At 42.2% G+C, this 19,236-nt stretch overlaps 1 protein-coding gene across 1 annotated transcript; it reads right to left on the bottom strand.

Annotated features, from left to right (window-relative positions):
- Positions 1 to 57: 57 nt before the first annotated feature.
- On the bottom strand, positions 58 to 18,173 carry LOC116372083 (myosin heavy chain, fast skeletal muscle-like). The gene is made up of 39 exons (XM_031821173.1): positions 17,958 to 18,173; positions 17,463 to 17,609; positions 17,120 to 17,276; positions 16,680 to 16,707; positions 16,309 to 16,417; positions 16,092 to 16,184; positions 15,849 to 15,909; positions 15,638 to 15,736; positions 15,250 to 15,353; positions 14,016 to 14,154; positions 13,214 to 13,332; positions 12,896 to 13,045; positions 12,628 to 12,798; positions 12,110 to 12,413; positions 11,457 to 11,521; positions 11,276 to 11,363; positions 11,043 to 11,160; positions 10,726 to 10,849; positions 10,200 to 10,336; positions 9,145 to 9,400; positions 8,687 to 8,929; positions 8,196 to 8,372; positions 7,957 to 8,102; positions 7,693 to 7,783; positions 6,964 to 7,353; positions 6,740 to 6,866; positions 6,448 to 6,566; positions 6,108 to 6,304; positions 5,775 to 5,958; positions 5,473 to 5,638; positions 5,022 to 5,146; positions 3,806 to 4,114; positions 2,195 to 2,398; positions 1,929 to 2,054; positions 1,619 to 1,789; positions 1,260 to 1,364; positions 1,076 to 1,171; positions 475 to 606; positions 58 to 167 (listed from the first exon to the last, which is right to left on the bottom strand). Exons 1-39 carry the CDS (start codon positions 18,171 to 18,173, stop codon positions 150 to 152), a joined length of 5,811 nt encoding a protein of 1,936 aa, XP_031677033.1. The 3' UTR covers positions 58 to 149.
- Between the last annotated feature and the right edge of the window lie 1,063 nt (positions 18,174 to 19,236).

Below are 19,236 nucleotides of genomic sequence, written 5' to 3'. Positions count from 1 at the left end.
TTTTATGGTATGAAAAAAGCTGTTTTCTGAGAAATAAGTCCACAGTCACAAAGGAAGTGTATGTAGGCCGATATGTTTTTAATCATTGCTCAACATTTCACCATGAAAATCATATTTTATGAAACACAGGAAATTGACTCTGGTCTTGTTTATTCAGCTTCTTTTCCCTGTAAGAAGAAAGAAATAAAAGAATGGATCAGTATTAATAATGAACATGATGAATATATCAACACTTGGTAATAACAGAATGGATCAGTATTAATAATGAACATGATAAATATATCAACACTTGGTAATAACAGAATGGCTCAAGCATTTAAGACTCAGTAAACACCTTGTACCAACTAAATTTGTTATTTTATTTACCCTGTCCTGAAATGTGTTTCTCAGAAATCTAAAATACATTTGAGTGAGTGTAAAATGTCAGAATTGTCTACTGTGAAGTCAGGTGTAGGTTTAGCAGCAGTTCTGTACCTTTCCAGAGTCACGGGTCTTGGCTCTGAGCTTGTTGACCTGAGTCTCAGCGATGTCAGCACGCTCCTCAGCCTCTTCCAGCTCATTCTGAACCTTCCGGAACTTAGACATGTGCTGGTTGGATGCTTCCTCCTGGGTGAGGAAAAGAGACGAGACCATAACATCAGTATTGAAAGTTTGGAGCTTCAGGTACCAAATTAATATTTTAAAAAAATTGTATTTTAACGTTTTTTTTATTGAGAGATTTAGGACAGCATTGTACAGTATATATAGGGAGATAGATGATACAGAAGAGAAAGTGAGTGGTGGAACAGAGGATCAATCTGCTGCTTCCAGGGCCATGTGATCCAGGAGAGTCAGCACCACCACCAGACCAGCCCCCGGCACAAAGCTAAATAATATTCAACCCTCTCAACTTTAAATTGTTACACATAGGAAGAGGAGTCACTGTGCGTACATTTCTTCAGAAATTACTTGCACTATCAACTGAGTCAATGTTGACGTTTTGCAGTAACAACACTTCAACTCAACTGACAAAACTTTTGTAATGTCTCCTTGGGAATGTAAGCTCTCAGAGGATTTGACTAAGTCTGTGACTCACCGCTTCCTCAGCCTGCCTCTTGTAGGCCTTCACTTTCATCTGCAGCTTATCTACCAGGTCCTGAAGTCTGGCAACGTTCTTCTTATCCTCCTCAGTCTGTGGGAGAAGTTACAAGAATCAATAGTCCATAGTTTAACACACAAACCAGTGTGCTTTAGTGTGTGAAGAATGCGCCTTTTTTTACCTGGTAAGTGAGCTCCTTGACTCTGCGCTCATACTTGCGGACTCCCTTGACCGCGTCTACACCTCTTCTCTGCTCGGCCTCCACCTCAGTCTCGAGCTCACGCACCTTTGTGGAATAAATTAACGTTGGCATTTATGTGAGGTGGTGAAGGAATCTTCTTCTACTGGTCAAGTAGTGTTGTCTGCTCCTATGAACTTTTACGATTTTAATTAAAGGGTTCTATAATGAAAACAACGACTTTTCATGATGTAGGTAGGTTATTGAGAGAAAAAGCCATTACACAATTCCCCTGTTCATTTTCATATGATCAAATACACTTCCAGCAATCTGTTTTTCAATCCACCCTGCTGTTAACTCACCCTGGACTCCAGTTTCTGGAGCTGCTTCTTGCCTCCCTTCATGGCCAGATTCTCAGCCTCATCCAGACGGTGCTGCAGGTCCTTGACTGTGACCTCCAGGTTCTTCTTCATCCTCTCCAGGTGAGAGCTGGTGTCCTGCTCCTTCTTCAGCTCCTCGGCCATCATGGCCGCCTGGAATGGTAGTTAGTTTCATTTATGCACCAACTGGCACCAATCATAAAGCTCCTTTGGGATCTTTGGTGTGGTTAAACCAGCCCAGCGACTGCTGGCCCTTGGGGACAAATCAAGTTGATGTAATTCAAAGACTCACGTCAGTGATGGCCTTCTTGGCCTTCTCCTCTGCATTCCTGGCCTCCTGGACGATGTCGTCCACCTCTCCCTGCACCTGAACCAGGTCAGTCTCCAGCTTCTTCTTGGTGTTTGCAAGGCTGGTGTTCTGAAGGAGGAAACAAGGTCGATTTGTTTGACTCTCAAGAGAACTTACAAGTGAGAAAGAGAAAGTCACAAGGCTGAAATCATGAAAATGTAAACATTATGCTTGGTTGAGTTTCATTAGAAATGGCTTTTGACCCGTACCTGGGAGTGCAGCAGTCCAACACGCTCGCTGGCATCCACCAGCTCAGTCTCAGCCACTTTGCGGCCTCTCTCTGTCTGCTCCAGAGCAACTCTCAGCTCCTCGATTTCAGCCATCATCAGACCGTTTCTGCGCTCCACCATGGCTGCCTGCTCCTTCATATCTTCTGCGGCGCGGACGGCATCATCAAGGTGCAATTGGGCATCCTGGGGTTCACAATTACATAGTATCATTAGACTTGTGGAAGTAGGGGCGATAGGATTGGAAAATAAGGGGGAATGGGGGGTAACTAGTCAGTTGTACAACTGAATGCCTTCAACTGAAATGTGTCTTCTGCAATTAACCCTCTGAATCAGAGAGGCAAGGGGTCTGCCTTAATCGACATCCACGTCATCGGCGCCCAGGGAACAGTGGGTTAACTGCCTTGCTCAGGGGCAGAATGACAGATCCAGCAACCTGTTGGTTACTGACCCAACGCTCGAACCACTAGGCTCCCTGCCACCCCAGTGGGTAATAGGCATGTTCATTGGTAAAAATGTCCCCGATATCCCTACAGTATATTAGTCTACTCTAATATCCCTACCTTCCTACAGTATATTAGTCTACTCTAATATCCCAACCTTCCTACAGTATATTAGTCTACTCTAATATCCCTACCTTCCTACAGTATATTAGTCTACTCTAATATCCCTACCTTCCTACAGTATATTAGTCTACTCTAATATCCCTACCTTCCTACAGTATATTAGTCTACTCTAATATCCCTACCTTCCTACAGTATATTAGTCTACTCTAATATCCCTACCTTCCTACAGTATATTAGTCTACTCTAATATCCCTACCTTCCTACAGTATATTAGTCTACTCTAATATCCCTACAGTATATTAGTCTACTCTAATATCCCTACCTTCCTACAGTATATTAGTCTACTCTAATATCCCTACCTTCCTACAGTATATTAGTCTACTCTAATATCCCTACCTTCCTACAGTATATTAGTCTACTCTAATATCCCTACCTTCCTACAGTATATTAGTCTACTCTAATATCCCTACCTTCCTACAGTATATTAGTCTACTCTAATATCCCTACCTTACTACAGTATATTAGTCTACTCTAATATCCCAACCTTCCTACAGTATATTAGTCTACTCTAATATCCCTACCTTCCTACAGTATATTAGTCTACTCTAATATCCCTACCTTCCTACAGTATATTAGTCTACTCTAATATCCCTACCTTCCTACAGTATATTAGTCTACTCTAATATCCCTACCTTCCTACAGTATATTAGTCTACTCTAATATCCCTACCTTCCTACAGTATATTAGTCTACTCTAATATCCCTACCTTCCTACAGTATATTAGTCTACTCTAATATCCCTACCTTCCTACAGTATATTAGTCTACTCTAATATCCCTACCTTCCTACAGTATATTAGTCTACTCTAATATCCCAACCTTCCTACAGTATATTAGTCTACTCTAATATCCCAACCTTCCTAAAGTATATTAGTCCAGTCTATTACATTCCTCTGATCTATTATTTTCTACTGATTCACAAACAAATCCCTGTTCAGGTTGTTGAGCCTGATGTCCAAGTCTCTTTACCTTGAACTGTCCCTGGACATTCCTCAGCTGTTTCTGGGCCTCAGCGGCCTGCCTGTTGGCGTGGCTCAGCTGGATCTCCATCTCATTCAGGTCTCCCTCCATCTTCTTCTTCACCCTCAGGGCGTCATTCCTGCTCCTGACCTCAGAGTCCAGGGTGCTCTGCATGGAGTCAACCACCCTCTGGCTGTTCCTCTTGATCTGCTCCATCTCCTCGTCCTTCTCAGCGATCTTCCTGTCCACCTCACCCTTGATCTGGTTCAGCTCCAGCTGCACACGAAGAATCTTGGATTCCTCGTGCTCCAGTGTGCCCTGAACGAAGAGAAGCAGTCAGTCAAATCAACCCTTCACTCAGCTCCGCCCCCCTTGGTTACTGTTGCAACCTCAGACAACATCTTCCTGGGAAGCCCAATTCCCCATTCAGACCACTGGAATAAACCCCTTACAATAATCTCAAACTGTGTTTTTATATACACAATGAAATTAAACACTACTCCTCAGGTATGTTGTGTTGGACTGTCATTACAGCTGCTTCAAAGGGAATCCTGGTCAGTTCATTTTTGTAGTGTGGCCACTGAATGGCTCTGAATTCAGTGCCAGCATGCAGTCAAAGCTATAACTACTTTTGGAACTAACTAGTGGTCTCAAATCGTATCCTGAAGTTTAAAGCAGACGTGAGAAGTATTCATAACATGACTAACTGAGCTAGCCATTGTACATGATCATATATTTTGAGAAAACAAGTTATATGGCTAGCTAGCAACGTTTGGTGGTCTATGAGACAGAGCTAGCTAACCAGCTGAGCTAGCAAACAAAGCAACAAAAGTATATCGGATGTGAAAAAAACTATCAACAGGCTCTGCATTTCAGGATTCAAGTAGCAAGTCCCCCTGGTGCACTGTTCAATTATTCAACTTTAATTATATTTTAAGAAAACTCTGTTTCTGTTTTCTTTTTCTACTGGTTTTCATGTGTTTGAAACCAGAGCTTGTTCGATGTGTCCGACTCGACGATAGTTGCTATCAATTGGAGAACAGCGATTGGTTGCCCACAAACGTTAGGGCGGAGCTTAGCGAAGGGTCAGTATGTTTGGATGTGCAAAACACAAGGAATTGCATATATATGACTACAATAAACACCAATAAAAGGGAGCATTGGATTGTAGTTGGCATTGCCAAGTGTAACACTTATTTTCCTATCAAACAGCTGTAGTTTGTACCTCAGCCTCCTCCAGAGCGGTCTGGATCTCAGACTTCTCTGTCTCCACGGTCTTCTTGGCCTTCTCCAGCTCATGGATGCTCTTGCCAGTCTCTCCGATCTGCTCAGTCAGGTCAGAGATCTCCTCTGCACACACACACACACAGAAGCTGTTTAGACTTGGGAGATATCCAGTGGATATCACCAATGCACTAAAGTTTATAATGAATCAAAATAACAGTTAATTAATGAACAGCACTTCATGCTGTCCTGCAAATCTAATTGCCACCCCACATCATTGGGTTGTTCAAAGGAATACCAATTACAAGTTCCAAATATATATATTTTAAAATGTATATAAAAATTCTGAGATGGTGTAATAGCAAATTGATATAATGTTGATGATTATAATCGATTCCATTTTCAAATACTGGTCAAACATCATGCAAAAATAACTGCTGTCAAATGCTCACGTTGCAGGTTCTTGTTCTCTCTCTTCAGAGTCTCCAGATGATCCAGAGCCTCCTCGTAGGAGTTCTTCATCTTGAAGAGTTCAGTGCTCATAGAGCGAGCCTCCTTCTGAGCTCCTTCCAGCTCAGCCTGGCCCTCCTCATACTTCTGCTTCCACTCTGCCAGAACCTGGGGAAATCCATGGGATTTTCATTACAACTCATTGATGGAGAGTTTTCAATCGGAAATATGCTACAATTATAATACAACTGATCAAATAACAGACAGAAAATATCACCCTAGAGTGAGGTTTATAAATGTTCACCTTGTCAAAGTTCCTCTGCTTCTTGTCAAGGTTGGCGGCCATGGCGTTGGCTCTCTCAACGTCAATCATGAGGTCCTCCACCTCTCCCTGCAGTCTCTGCTTGGTCTTCTCCAGGGAGGCACACTTTGAGTTGGTCGCCTCAATGGTCTCCTCAGCCTCTTGCAGACGCTGGGCCAGCTTCTTCCTGTTGAACAGCAGCGGGTGTTGTTATGGTGAGTAACTTGTTGTGAGACAAATATTGCACTACATATTGAAGTAACATTTTCTCAGATCCCCAACCAGCCTCACCATCCACACCGTTTATTGTAGTTTTTGCTATTGAGTGCAACTCACTTGGCCTCCTCCAGCTCCTCTGTGCGTTGGATGGCATCAGTTTCATACTTAGTCCTCCACTGAGCCACCTCACTGTTGGCCTTGGACATGCCGCGCTGCAGCTCTGCCTTGGCCTCCTGCTCCTCCTCAAACTGCTCTCTCAGGAGATCACAGTCATGGCGGGCAGACTGGACACCATGGGCCAGTGCGTTTTTAGCCTGAGAGAGAAAGAAAGACAAAGAGAGATTAGAGAGGGAGAGTAAAACAGATGACAGTAGAAGTCTCTGAGGGAGGCGTAGAAACAGTCTATGTGTAGATAAAGATCTAAACTGGAAGGTGGTTCCCATTTAGGATGCCTTACCTTGACCTCCTCCTCAATCAGTCTCTTCAGCTCCTCCACCTGCTGGGTGAAGGCCTGTTTGCCTCTGGTCAGCTGAGACACCAGGGCTTCCTTCTCCTCCAGCTGGCGGCCAAACTCACCTGCAGGGAAAGAGGGACATCTTGTTATGGGGACTCTGTTCTCGAAGATTGACATTTTATTTTGAGGAATCGTAGTGCAGAAACTGTGTGGACTGGAATTTACAGCCCCGACACATGTTATTGTGTACTACTGAGGTGAACTATATTGGTTTGTTGTACATTGTTGGAGGTACCATTTTCTGTAAGGAGTCTGGCCCTCTGTCCGCTGATGTCGTTGACCTGGCGAGCATTCTCATCATTCTTAGTCTTGAGCTCGCTCAGCTGGTCCTCAAGAGTACGGCACATCTTCTCCAGATTGCCCTGTTAGTGAAACATATGGGAGTGTCAACTTCAGTTTATGAAATGGTAATTTAGCTGACCCTCCTCAACACTGCTTGACCAAAACATCACTACTCACCTTAGCCTTGGCGACGGCCTCCATGTTGCTGGAGAGGTCATCAATCTCCATCTTGTACTCGCTCTTCTCCTTCTCCAGCTTCTGCTTGACGCGCTGCAGGTTGTCGATCTGCTCCCCGAGCTCAGCCACACTGTCGGCCTGCTTCTTGCGCAGAGCGGCGGCTGTGGCCTCATGCTGCAGGGTGGACTCTTCAAGATCACGACGCAGCTTCTGGAACTCAGCCTCGCGCTTCTTGTTCATCTCAATCTGAGCAGCAGTGGCGCCTCCGGCCTCCTCCAGTCTCTCGCTGATCTCCTCAAGTTCCCTGGAGAGATCGGCCCTCTGCTTCTCAACCTTGGCCCTGGCAGCACGCTCAGCCTCAATTTCCTCCTCCAGCTCCTCAATACGGGCCTACAACAGGTGGTAAGAGCAGGGGGAATGAACACTACAATACAGTTGAAACAATTGAACCTCACTACATAATAATAGCATGTACTGTATATTTAGCATACATGTGTTTATACATAGCCAGCTACACTAACATATTTAATATATTCATTAGACATTGTCCCATGCAGGAACCAAACTAACAACGGTACGAAGCAACATCTTTACACAGATTAGAAGAACCAACAAGAAGCACCATCTTCCATCTTACTGAGCCATCAGAATCCACCAGGAAGAATATATGCTACCAGAAGAAATGTGTCAGTTATTTTCCTGTACTGGAGCTTAGATCCTGTACTGTACCTGCAGTTCCTTGATCTTCTTCTGCAGCTGAGCTCCCAGAGACTGCTCATCCTCTATCTTGCTGAGGAGCTGGGTGGTCTCAAACTCCTTCCTAACAAACACAAACACGTTTGTTTTGGTTAGACAGTGTAAAGGGAGCCTACATTACCATTCACTTTGCTTGTAAGAATCACATAAGTCTAATTCATAATTACAAGAATGAGCCAAGAAGAACCATTATGTTGATCATTATGTTGAATACTGTAGTCATTTGTTTGTGTTTACTTCTTGATTTTCTCATCAGACTGCTGCTTGTCATTCTCCAGGTCCATTATGGACTCCTGGGCCAGTTTCAGATCTCCCTCCAGCTTTCTCTTGGCTCTCTCAAGGTCCATACGGAGCTTCTTCTCTTGCTCCAGAGAACCCTCAAGCTACAATATATAAACAGACATGTGTTGGTCATATCTAAACAACTGTAGATAATATCATCTTACATACTATCATGGCCAAAATGTCAAACTCACGTCGTCCACTTGCTGTTCCAGCTTGGTCTTGGCCTTGGTCAGAGTGTTGACTTTGTCCTCCTCTGCCTGCAGGTCATCCAGTGTCTGCTGGTGGGCCTCTTGGAGGGCTTTCTTCTCCTTGGTCAGCTTGGCAACACTCTCATCCATAGACGCCATCTCCTCTGTCAGGTTTTTAACCTGAAAACGGCCACAACAAAATTCGCTTTTGGTCACTTCACCATAAGTGGTTAAATGGATGATAGAAATGTGTCAACAAGTACTGTACTATAGATTCAACACTAGATGGCCCTGTACTCCATGCCAGTGTGCTGAATGGAAATCATAAACGAGGGGGGAGCAGAACATGTGCTGAATTTGGGGAGTCCACCACAACTGAAATTCCACTATTTTGTGTCTTAATTTTTACTGCACTCACAAAAAGACTTGAATCACATTTCTGTTTTGAGTTGATTATTCTGTGGATTATTGTTTGGTTGGACTGTCTACAAGACCTTGTTTTCAGTGGCGTGCTTCTCCTTCTCCACTTTGGCCAAGGTGAGCTCCAGGTCATCAATGTCCTTCTTCAGCTCAGAGCATTCGTCCTCCAGCTTCCTCTTCTTGGCAGTCAACTCAGCATTCATCTCCTCCTCATCCTCCAGCCTCTCAGTCGTCTCTTTGAGTTTGGCCTCCAGCTGGATCTTGCTCTTGATGAGCCCCTCACACCTTTCCTCAGCATCGTTCAGATTCTCTGAATCCTGGTTTCAGAACAAGAGAAAAAACGGGTGTTTTCACTTTGTGTATCAAAATATAGACTTCATTTAGTCAAATAAGTCAGAGCAAATCTATTTAAATGTTTTAAATATAAATATATACCATGGGCATTTTCTTGAGTTAGTCACATAGCGATTGTGTTAGTGTCTATGTACTTGTGTGTCTAAATGTGCTCTGATGAGGGTTGTTGCTCACTCACAGATGCGACTTGAAGCGCCAGGTCATTCTTCTCCTGCACCATGGCCACCATCTTCTCCTCCAACTCCTTCTTCTTGGCCAGAGCCTTGGCCAAGTCCGAAGTCATCTTCTCATAGTTCTCCTTCATGTTGGCCAGCTCCTTCTCAGTCTCAGCGCTCTGCAGCAGGGGCTTGATCTTGAAGTACAACTTCATCCATGGCCAGGTTTTCACATTCATGAATGAACGGATGTTGTACTGGATGGTGAAGACGGAATCTCTGGTCCACAGAAAGGATAGAGTGACATGGTGAGTGACATGGTGAGTGACATGATGAGTGACATGGTGAGTGACAAGGTGAGTAACAAGGTGAGTGACAAAGTGAGTGACAAGGTGAGTGACAAGGTGAGTGACATGGTGAGTGACATGTCTAAAGATTGTTAGGAAAATGATGATTAAATGACTGAACAATATTGTCATTTTAAACTGAACTGTAACTAAGTAAACTCCTCCAGTGTTTTTGTTGTTTACTTTTCCTGTGGAAAACGATATTTCAAGTATAAATACAGTAAAGTACACACACTAAAGGGTCAAAATATATGTTTTGAGGAAAATAGTTTCTTTTTATATACAACTGCAAACTTCAAGGAGTGGCATTCCCAGTATTTCTTTACTGGAAAAGTAACAAATAAAATCACTGGAAGACGTCTTTAAAGCTACATTCTGCGATTCGAAGAATAACAAAATGGGGACCCCACCACTTGTTGCATACAGCTGAGGAATGAGGCTAGGGAAATGTAATCCCTCTTAAATGTATAGACTGCGCTCTAGATGAAAGAGCTGACAGGTGATGTTCAGATCACGAGGCATTTCATATTATTCCAGAATTAATGGGTAAAAATCACTTATTTAAATAACAATTGAACTGCTTGCTAAATCCCAACCTGCTGCTTTAATAGAATATTATAACATGTACCTTCTCATCCTGAACAACTCACAGCATATTCAGTACACAATCATTATACATTACATACAGGAGGCTGACAGAATGCTTTGCCAAGATGTCTACTCTTCCTCACCTCCTCTCCATCATCTTGGTGAACTCTCTCCTCATGAGGAATCCACGGCTGAGAGCCTGGACCATGCCGACCAGAGAGGCCAGCTTCTCATCTCTCATCTCCTCCAGGACACCCAGCAGACCGGCTTTGAAGAACACCTGACACAGGTTGACATGGTCAATTATAGAACCAGTCAGGTGGAAAGAGATAGAAAGGTTGAATCCAAAGAGAGTAACAAAACCACTAGATTGATTTGAACAACATAAACATTGTAATCCTTACAAACAAACCATGAGATAGGTTCGTTATGAGTTGTAAGTTATTGTATAGTTGTAGATTAATAATGTACACTGATATAGATAACTGCAGACATACCATTCTGACATAATGCACAAGATAATGAATTGAGTACAATGTTTCTTCACATTTTTAAGAAATAATTACAAGATGGATAGATCAACTGGAGAGACATTTAATGGTTAGAGATTAAGTTATCATTGAAGTTGTGTTTTAGTTGTCATCTTTTGCTGGGGGGGGGTTGACTGACCTTGGTGTGTCCAAACTTGTAGTCCTCGTGATTCACATCAATGGACCCAAGCAGCTTCTCAGAAGCCTTCTTGTTGTCCATGAACTGGCCCTCGGGGATGACACTGGCATTCAGTACTTTGTACCTGAATCAGGAGAAATGTTTAACATGAGTCAAGTTGTAATGGGTTGGTTAAGCCTATTCTGATGCTGGGAAAACCCTTGGAGAAGATATTTCTGTGTGTGTGTGTGCGTGTGCGTGTGCGTGCGTGTGTGTGTGTGTGTGTGTGTGTGTGTGTGTGTGTGTGTGTGTGTGTGTGTGTGTGTGTGTGTGTGTACCTCTGCTTGAAGTCAGCATAGATGATTCTACTGGGGAAGCCCTTCCTGCAGATCCTGATCCCCTCCAGAACACCATTACACCTGAGCTGGTGGATAACCAGGAAGTTCTCCATCAGACCTGGAAACACAAACCAAGTATCTTTAAATACTCATAAACAGGTTAAAGACTGGTTTGTTAATGTTACTGATACTGTACTGACAAGATGTCATATTTAACTCAACATCTATTGTACCTGGAGTCTTTGACTCGTTGGGGATCAGACAGCGTACAAAGTGAGGATGAGTGCTCCTCAAGTTGGTCATCAGCTTATGTAAGTTCTCCTGTAAGAGGGTTACAAACCGTGTTCTCAGAAATCATTTCTGATAATCAGTACACATTTTGAAGGACTGAATATCCACATTTTAAAAGCTCACCCTGAACTGGGAGGACACAGTCTGCATGGAACCACCCTTCTTCTTGCCTCCTTTCTTGGATGTATCTGTTTTCATGGAGAAAAGTTCAACATAATTATAAATGAGAGGGATCTCAGGGTATCTTCACACGTATCTTAATGCAAATGCTGTCAATGAGATTGTGTAAAATAACACCTATTGTATGAGTAAATGAACCCAGTAAATCACCCTGACAAATGGTGATACATTTAAAGCAGCAATCAGCAGTTAACAAAACAATAACAAAGCATGCTCCCTGCCCCTGTTTTGATAAAACACAACTGAGAGATGGAGAAATGTAACCACTCAAATTTACAAACAGATCTATGTCTTGAAGGACTGACCATCCATGATATCAAAATGATAGTATTAATAATGAGGCTGTAAAGTGCATGTTTCCCTTTACTTTGCTTACAAACATTAAAACAAGCTCATATTTTGGGTTCTGGTGGGGTACGACAGGTGAACTAAGCCAATGTTCTTCAAGAAAGTTACAGTATGTTCTTCAAGAACGAATGGGTACATGTCTTAAGTCCACAAATGGATGTAGCAACTGCAGACTGAGCCTTTAAAGAAAATGGGACTGATTTGTAACTAGTTCTTCATTAAATATTTTGATGTTCTGCTAGTCTTACCCTCAGGTGGGGCAGCGACATACAGGGTCGCCATCAGTTTGACTGAGGACTTCCCGTACAGTTGAAGAACTGAGTCGTTCAGGGGGTCCTTGTTCTTCTCCAGCCAGCCAGTGATGTTGTAGTCCACAGTGCCGGCGTAGTGAACCAGGGAGAAGTGGGCCTCTGCCTTGCCTTTGGCTGGCTTGGGCTTCTCAAACGCCTTGGTTTTGCCAAGATGCTGGGAGTACAGCTTGTCCTTGAAGGTAGTGTCTGAAGACTTGGGGAACATGCACTCCTCTTCAAGGATGGAGAAGATGCCCAATGGCTTTACGAAAAGAGATGTACATCAAATTAGTGATATTTACATTTGGGATCACATTTATTCTTCCAGCAAACATGCTATTATGAGAGTATCTTCATTTAGTGGCACAATAGGAAACATATTGAGTTCTCAACAGTCAGATGCGTTGTACCATGTGATAATATTTCCATTTGAACTTTGCTGTTGAGGTCCATTATAATCCTGACAGACAGCTTACCTTCTCAATAAGCTCAATGCAGGCAGCCAAGTCCATGCCGAAGTCAATGAAGGCCCAGACGATTCCCTCCTTCTTGTACTCCTCTTGTTCCAGGACGAACATGGTGTGGTTGAAAAACTGTTGCAGTTTCTCATTGGTGAAGTTGATGCACAGCTGCTCCATGCTGTTGTACTGTTGAAGGAATTTCAGATGGGATCATTTCATCATCATACAAGGCTGTAATCCCTCTCAATCACAACTAATTGTCTTGTTCTGGTCTCAGACTCACGTCAAAGATCTCAAACCCGGCAATGTCAAGCACACCGATGTAGAACTGCCTTGGATTCTTGGTGTCCAACATCTCGTTGATACGGATGACCATCCACAAGAACATCCTCTCGTAGATGGACTTGGCCAGTGCCGAGACTGAGTTATTAACCTGCAATGATAATAGCTCAAATGAATACATGAGATATTGACCATGTCTAGTGACAAGGTGAAAAGAGCTTGGGGAAAACATCATCACTATTCAAAACAAGCAATTCACTCATCACCAAATGATGTACGGTGCTCAGAAAATGGTAGAAGCTGTGTTTGTCAGCCTTACCTGAGGCACAGTCTGTCCCTTGGTCACATACTCATTGCCGACCTTCACTCTGGGGTAGCACAGAGCCTTCAGCATCTCAGCTGAGTTCAGGCCCAGCAGGTAGCCGATTTTATCAGCCACTGGAGAGAGAACCAACAACAACAGACTCAGAAACACAAGATCACGTGTTTCTGATGTCACACTGACAAAAGGGTTAGGTTTAGATTTGAACCCACAACCATCATTTTAAATCATTTCTGGAGGTTGGAATTTGGTCTCCATAAATGATCTCCTGCCGGACTTTGATGAAGCTCTGTCTATCTTACACGTTGTATATCTATGAGTGGGACCGGGACTGGGAATGGGACTAATGTTTACATATTGTATATCTATGAGTGGGACCGGGACTGGGAATGGGACTCATGCTTTACATATTGTATATCTATGAGTGGGACTGGGACTGGGAATGGGACTCATGCTTTACATATTGTATATCTATGAGTGGGACTGGGACTAATGTGTACATATCTTATATCTATGAGTGGGAATGGGACTGGGACTAATGCTCTACATATTGTATATCTATGAGTGGGACTGGGACTAATGTTTACATATTGTATATCTATGAGTGGGACTGGGAATGGGACTAATGTTTACATATTGTATATCTATGAGTGGGACTGGGAATGGGACTAATGTTTACATATTGTATATCTATGAGTGGGACTGGGAATGGGACTAATGTTTACATATTGTATATCTATGAGTGGGACAGGGAATGGGACTAATGCTTACATATTGTATATCTATGAGTGGGACTCACCCTCTGTGCCGTCTGGCTCGGCCTGCTCCTCACGCTGCTTCTGCTTGAATTTCAAGTTGCCATGGTGCAGTACAGCTCCTGTCAGCTTGTAGATGCTATTTTTCTCATCATTACTGAAGCCCAGGATTGTAATGGCATCCTGGCATTAGACAGGAAGTACAACAGTGATGAACTGAACGGTAGTTTGCTCACATACAGTACACTACAGTTCTGTGCTCTCAGCAGAACAAATGAGATGGATACATTTGACTGGGTTCTCAGATCCACGTGAATACACTTGACCAACACTGGTAGATGACAGCACAAGATACATTTGACACAGTTCCACAGCGACTTAGTGACACTCTCTTGTGGATGTCTTATATATACATTATGGGCCTCAAGGTGAAGTGTGAAGGCATGAAGAGTTCCTTGAGGCACATGCCTAACTAACTGTCATCGGACTTTCATAATAACTATATGTGTTCATTAATTAAATTCACTTAGTCTATTTTCTGAGAATTTCTAAGATTCTTATTTGCATAAAATAGACAGATACCAGTCTTATCAAAATGAGATAATAGTATTTATACTCGGAGCGCGCTGCCATGAAACCACAAACAACAGGTTATGTACAAAATATGACGTCATAGGTTATAAAATGTCCTTCCTCCTATCGACCAGGACAAAACAGGTTCAAACGTTTATTCCAACCCCCTAGCTTGCTCGCTCACTCCAGACACACACTTATCAAGATTCACTTCTGCAATCTTCACCTTCATCCATCACTATTTAGAAAACAGTTCCAGATGATGGAAACCCCAGGAAAACACTGCTGCCTTATCTGAACATCCCAGAGCTAAGTTGAGTCGGTTCAACCACAGGTTAACGATCCTTTCTGCTTACTTAAAACCCACAATCCATTTCCTCCCCAACCTGGTTGGAATGGTATTTATTATGTTTAATTACCCCCTGTTTCATGCTACACAATCCCTTCCTTATGAATTAACATTATGAATCAGATATAATAAAACAGAGTAGAGTTTAATTAGTTACAGTTCTATTTAATATATAGATATTGTTTAGTCATTATTCATAAAACTCCTAACACTAACTCAAGGCATTTAGAATCAAACAAACAGATACATGCTAATTCCCTGCTGTCACCAGGTTGGAATTGCACAGTGCATTCCGTGTGTATGGTGGTCCTACCCATTCCATATATAGAATATGATGAACCCTTTGTTTGACTCACGTCTGTGGCATCCAGCTCTTCCTTGTCGTTGATGCTGGCCACAGTGATCTGACCCTGACTGCACATGGGGAAGTCGTAGGGGTTGGTGGTGATGAGTGACATTTCTATGGACAACAGAGGATGTCTTGTCAGTTAAATCTCTTAGAATTCTACTGTCCTACCTTTACAGTATCTCTCCTTTACTCAATAGATGGACTCAAGGATCTAGTATAAAATAAATAGCATCCACTGAGACTCGTGGACTAGTGCATCACAGTCCATTACTTGATAGATATTTCCCAAAGACCTGACCCATATCTAGATGCCTTGTTACCATGGATGTACTCATTGTAATAGTATTTATAATGGCGGTAGGAAACATTCCCCCTGAACCTCTACTTTGCCTCACCAATAATGTCAGGTTTGTGATTGGTCATCATCTGGAAGAAGATGTGGTAACCTCTCTCATCGGGAAGCTGGAAGGACACTCTGGACTTCTCTAGCAGGTCTGAGAGAAAGAGAGAATATGAGATAAAATGATATGATATGATGATATGCTCTCCGAATAAGAATATGTGTGAATTTAGGAAATCATTGAGAAACAATGAAAATCAACTCACAGGTCTCAATGTCAGCTTTAGCCAGTTTGCTACCTTGGAAGTGAATCCTGATGAATTTACCCTAAAGTTGAGCATGGGGGTTAGAAAGAGGTTAACTAAATACATCTAACATTTTACTTTGATAGACCCCTTTAAATGTTACCGTTTGTTGGACATCTATTGATACAACAGAAGGGAAATACTGAAATATTTGAAAATTTGTCCAATATTAGATCACTTTCCCAGTATGCCCTTCATACTTACGAAGCGAGACGAGTTGTCGTTCCTCACTGTCTTGGCATTACCGTAAGCCTCCAGCAGAGGGTTAGCAGCAATGATCTGATCCTCAAGAGACCCCTGATTGAGACAAACACAAGTTGCTCAGAAACTGGTTAAGTGGTAAAATTAGTTATTCTCGATTGCTTGAACACAGCCCACCAAACTGAAATGTGTTAAAATGGCACTCAGAAGCTGAACATACCTGCATTTTGGTGGGGTCTACTTCCTTCTTGGCACCAGACACTGCAATGGTGGCAAAGTACTGGATGACACGCTTGGTGTTGACAGTCTTTCCTGCACCGGATTCTCCGCTGGTTAATATGACAGAGAAACAGGGGATTTAGTCACATGTTTGAATGTCAGATTGGCTTTCACTAAGAAATAACATTGAAAAATACACCGTTCACCTGTTTTAATTCATAAGTAAATCATTAACAAATATCCCCACTCATCGACTCATTCCTATGCATAGCCTAATCCATTCATAATGTCATGTATTTTCATCACACCCAAGTGTCTCAACATATTGCAGTAGAAACATTTTCTCAAGTGAGATTTTAGTAAACAACTTACGTAATCAGGACGGACTGGTTCTCCTGGTCTGTAACAAAACAACATATTGATTATCATACTCAAGCAACATTATGGGGACATTATTGAATTCATAGCATCATCATGGATTTAAATTAGGAACCTTTTCCATTTTCCATTCAAGGCAAGCGTAGCCTAGTGGTTAGAGCGTTGGACTAGTAACCGGGAGGTTGCAAGTTCAAACCCCTTAGCTGACAAGGTACAAATTGTCGTTCTGCCCCTGAACAGGCAGTTAACCCACTGTTCCTAGGCTGTCACTGAAAATTAGAATTTGTTCTTAACTGACTTGCCTAATGAAATAAAGGTAAAATAAAAAAGTGAAATCAGATATTACCAGCAAACTGTTCTAACATAGAAAACAGTAGATACATCTCTAAAACATATTTTAACTTTAACATCCATCCATCCATTACAGCTCATACCAATCTGCATGAACTGAAAGGCGTTGTCAGAGACGGAGAAGATATGGGGTGGAGCCTCCATCCTCTTCTTCCCTCTGTAGGCGTTAACAACCTCCATGTCGTACACAGGAAGCCACTTGTAGGGGTTCACCGTGGCACAGAACAGCCCAGAGTAGGTCTGGATGAACGAGAATGAATCCAATTAGGGGATTAGAACAATCAGATTGACGTTTACCTGGATTTATGTGAGGATGTGGGTGTACTATGGTATAGTAATGTAGGTCTACTATATTGGTCTGTTTTGGTTTCTACCATGACTTTGTGTAGTACTGTATGTGTGTGTATGTTTATACAGGTATCTTACATAGATCATCCATGCTGCATAACGCTCTTTGAGGTTATACAACACAGAGGCTTCATTCAGGTAGGTCATCATGGCCATGTCCTCAATCTTGTCGTACTTCGGGGGGTTCATCTCATAGACATCTGCATCTTTGAACACTTTTCCTTCCTGAAACAGTCAGAAATCTAGATTATACACAGATCAAACTGGACAGGACTGAATGCTTTTAAAAACAAATGTACAAATTAAAAAACTGATTACCCCATTTAATCCAACTACTTTGTTATCAACCACTGACACATACATGGTGATACTTAACTAGTCAATATAGAAAATTCAATGGCAATTTTAATTAGCAGCGATAAAAAGGATGTTTGAAGGTTATATTCTGCTTACAAAAAAAATAAGAAATGCTTATTAATCAATATTTTTGTAGTTATTTCATTTGTACAATTGGCCTGATAAAAATGAAAAAAGTGTCTGCACAATCTTCAATTATTTTCAAATCAGGCTTACCTCCTTAGTGCCGTTAGGATTCGTGACTGTCACAGTACACTTTCCTTCAGCCCTGGCAGTGACCAAACCCTTAAGGTAAAGCTGCTTGGTGTCTGCGACATAGCAGGCGTTCTTTGAATCAAAGGGTGCGGTTTGTGCCTCCATCCTCTCCTTCTCAGGCTTACGGAGGTATATGGCAGCCTTGCCGTAGATTTGCATCTCCGCGTCCGTACTCATGGTGACGGATGACTAGGAAAGAGACGAAACAAGAAACATGATTGACTCTGTGGTGCTTCCTCCACAATCAACAGAGTTGTGAGGGGTTGCTCTCACAGAACATTTGTCACTTTTCTTATGAATACTCAAACTATGTCTCACCTTCTTTTTCCCCTTCTACAGATGAATTTGTACTTCTTGGAGAACCCTGGGAAACATTAGGTTGTTGTGAATAAGTCTAAAGCATTATCATTTAGCCCCCTAAGAGGTAGAAAACCTTTAGAACAGTATAATTCAACACAATCATGACGACCTTGGTGTGAATAAGTCTAAAGCATTATCATTTAGCCCCCGGAGGGCCAGAAAACATCATTCAACTCAATCATGACAACCTTGTCCAATTAAACTACAGGGGCAACTGGTGACTTCCATTTTCCTGGTGACAACTCACTTAACTACACATTCTGACAAGAATTCAAATCAACACCCCTGAAAACCCAGTTACATTATAAACCAACCCGTCCATTTATAAACAGCAGGAGAACCACTTTTGGCAGGAAATGAAACTTACAGATTTGAATAGAAAACACATTTAAAGTTAAGCACAATAATAATAAATGAAACATATTAAATCAATGCAATTTAAAAATATAACAAGACACATGTAAGATTCTAAGCACACAAAATGTTGGCAAATGTAAACATGTGAAGAGGTGGAGAGAGTCTTACCACAGAGGAAGAAGGTGTCTGGCGTATGGATGCTGGGGTCTCAGCCTGCTTATATCTGGTTGAAACTGACAACCAGGCAAAAGTTAATTATGGACCACTCTGGTAAAGGAAATGGATTGGGTGAGAGACCTCTGTGTTTCTGTGTCTCACTAGCGCCACCAACTCCCAGGAGCGCCACACTCCCATTACATTACTTTTTAATGCAATAGTTGGTTTTAAATTGAATTTCACTGAATTTACGTTAATTAGATCAAATCAAATGTTATTTGTCACATGCGCCAAATACAACAGGACCTTACAGTGAAATGCTGACTTACAAGCCCTTAACCAACAATGCAGTTTGAAGAAGAAAAAA

This window comes from Oncorhynchus kisutch, unplaced genomic scaffold (genome assembly GCF_002021735.2).
Source record: "Oncorhynchus kisutch isolate 150728-3 unplaced genomic scaffold, Okis_V2 scaffold3902, whole genome shotgun sequence".
NCBI lineage: Eukaryota > Metazoa > Chordata > Actinopteri > Salmoniformes > Salmonidae > Oncorhynchus > Oncorhynchus kisutch.
The sequence above is the reverse complement of the archived record's forward strand: the minus strand, read 5'-3'. Positions and strand labels throughout refer to the sequence as shown.

What these genes read in the sequence shown, in the direction of transcription:
- LOC116372083 (XM_031821173.1), bottom strand. Translation starts at nt 18,173, where the DNA reads ATGAGTACGGACGCGGAGATGCAAATCTACGGCAAGGCTGCCATATAC. An exon ending in TAAAGCTGACATTGAGACCT is followed by an intron (nt 15,737 to 15,848) that starts GTGAGTTGATTT and finishes TCTTTCTCTCAG; the next exon opens with ACCTGCTAGAGAAGTCCAGA. An exon ending in GCATTGAGCTTATTGAGAAG is followed by an intron (nt 12,414 to 12,627) that starts GTAAGCTGTCTG and finishes CTTTTCGTAAAG; the next exon opens with CCATTGGGCATCTTCTCCAT.